The sequence below is a fragment of the Camelina sativa genome, chromosome 14, assembly GCF_000633955.1.
Source record: "Camelina sativa cultivar DH55 chromosome 14, Cs, whole genome shotgun sequence".
NCBI lineage: Eukaryota > Viridiplantae > Streptophyta > Magnoliopsida > Brassicales > Brassicaceae > Camelina > Camelina sativa.
This window is the reverse complement of record NC_025698.1, coordinates 6,391,771-6,393,392: the sequence shown is the minus strand read 5'-3', so window position 1 is coordinate 6,393,392 and position 1,622 is coordinate 6,391,771. Positions and strand designations below refer to the sequence as shown.

Here is a 1,622-nt window from a genome sequence, read left to right as displayed (position 1 = left end):
TTTTTGCCGTCGGTTTAAACTGTACCATGGGTCGATGAAGTTGAATGTAGGGTGCTAAAGGACCACACCAAAAGTCTATGACACTGGGACAAATACTAATCAATCACTAAAAACATTTCTTACGTGTTTACAGTATTATTTTATTTTGGTGAAATACGAGTTCAATATATATATAAAGCTAAAGCTATAAAATTAATATATGGATTTGCGAAAAAAAAATGTGGTTGCGCATAATGGACATAGCTCGCAGAACAAGCAAATACAGCAGAGTGCGTGAGAGTAGTTGGAAAATAAATAAACTTAACTATCGAAGATTTCTTCAGACAAAGTAAATACAAAAATAAACAAAAATATCGTATCCATAATTTGTTTAAAATTCCACGGAAAAATAGAGTTTTTTTTTGTCGCCATACTAAAATTAATATACTATGTTTGTTATTACATGAGATATTTTTTTTTTGTTCTAGAAAAATCCAATTTCCTAAAAAAAGGTTTAGGAAATAATAATAATCATCTTTTAAAAAAAAAAAAAAAAAAAATAGANTAATTGACTGGGGCATGTGCATCCCATCTGCAACGTGACCGGACTTCAACTCCGAATTCAAACCGATTTATATTTTTGGGATGAGCTTTTATATTTAGAAAGCGACACCTTTTTTTTTTTTCCTTCTTTTTCAAATTTTAAATTTATTTATTTTCCTACAAACCAGAAAAAAGAAAAAAAAGGCAAGGGATCCGTGATACCAAAGGATTCGCTCTCACCACGCGCCTCAGTATCCGTCACATCTCACGCGTTACTTCTCTCCCCTCCCTCCCTACTATATAAATCTCGTGTTCCCTTCTTCCCATTCTGCACCTCTATCTCTCACTAATTTCGATATTGCCACTGAATACCAAAAAAACCCGAACCAAACGTAAATCGGTTTAAGCTATGGTGGAAGAAGAGTTGTTGTCGTTGGCTAATTCTGACAATCTAACTCGGACTGACTCCGTCGAGAAAAAACGAGTCAGAGAAGACGAAGACGACGTCGTTCTCGACTCGCCGGAGGTGAAGAGGTTGAGAGATGATCTATTCGATGTTCTCGATGACTCGGATCCTGAACCGGTGAGTCAAGATCTCGACTCGGTTATGAAAAGTTTCGAACACGAGCTATCAACCACCGCGACCGGAGGAGATACTCAGCCGGATCTCGGTTATCTTCTCGAGGCTTCTGATGACGAGCTCGGTTTACCACCTCCTCCTCCTCCTCTTCCGTCGGTTGTTTCTCCGGTTCCCGTAGCGAAGGAGGAAGAAACGACGGATTTGGTGCGAGCTTCGTCTGATTCGTCTGGGATCGATGAGATTTGGGGATTCGAAGACCACGTTTCGGATTATGCTGATTTAGATTTTTGTCCCGGCGCTGGAGATTACGTTGCTGTTGAAGGACTTTTCGAGTTTTCCGACGATTGTTTTGATTCCGGCGATCTATTTTCGTGGCGGTCGGAGTCGTTACCGGCGGAATGAATTAACAACAAACTTGTCGGAGTTTTTTTTATATTTTAATTAGGTGGGAAATGAAAACGATGCCGTTTTGTAAAGCGTTTTGGCTCTCTCCCTACCGTTTTTTTTTTTTTTTTTTTTT

At 38.8% G+C, this 1,622-nt stretch overlaps 1 protein-coding gene across 1 annotated transcript; it reads left to right on the top strand.

The window, feature by feature from the left end:
• Nucleotides 829-1,587, top strand: LOC104739991. The gene has a single exon (XM_010460487.2). The coding sequence runs from the start codon at nt 932-934 to the stop codon at nt 1,502-1,504; it is 573 nt and encodes a 190-aa protein (XP_010458789.1). The 5' UTR covers nt 829-931; the 3' UTR covers nt 1,505-1,587.

Bases quoted from the DNA above. Each gene is read 5' to 3' on its own strand.
- LOC104739991 (XM_010460487.2), top strand. From the start codon at position 932: ATGGTGGAAGAAGAGTTGTTGTCGTTGGCTAATTCTGACAATCTAACT.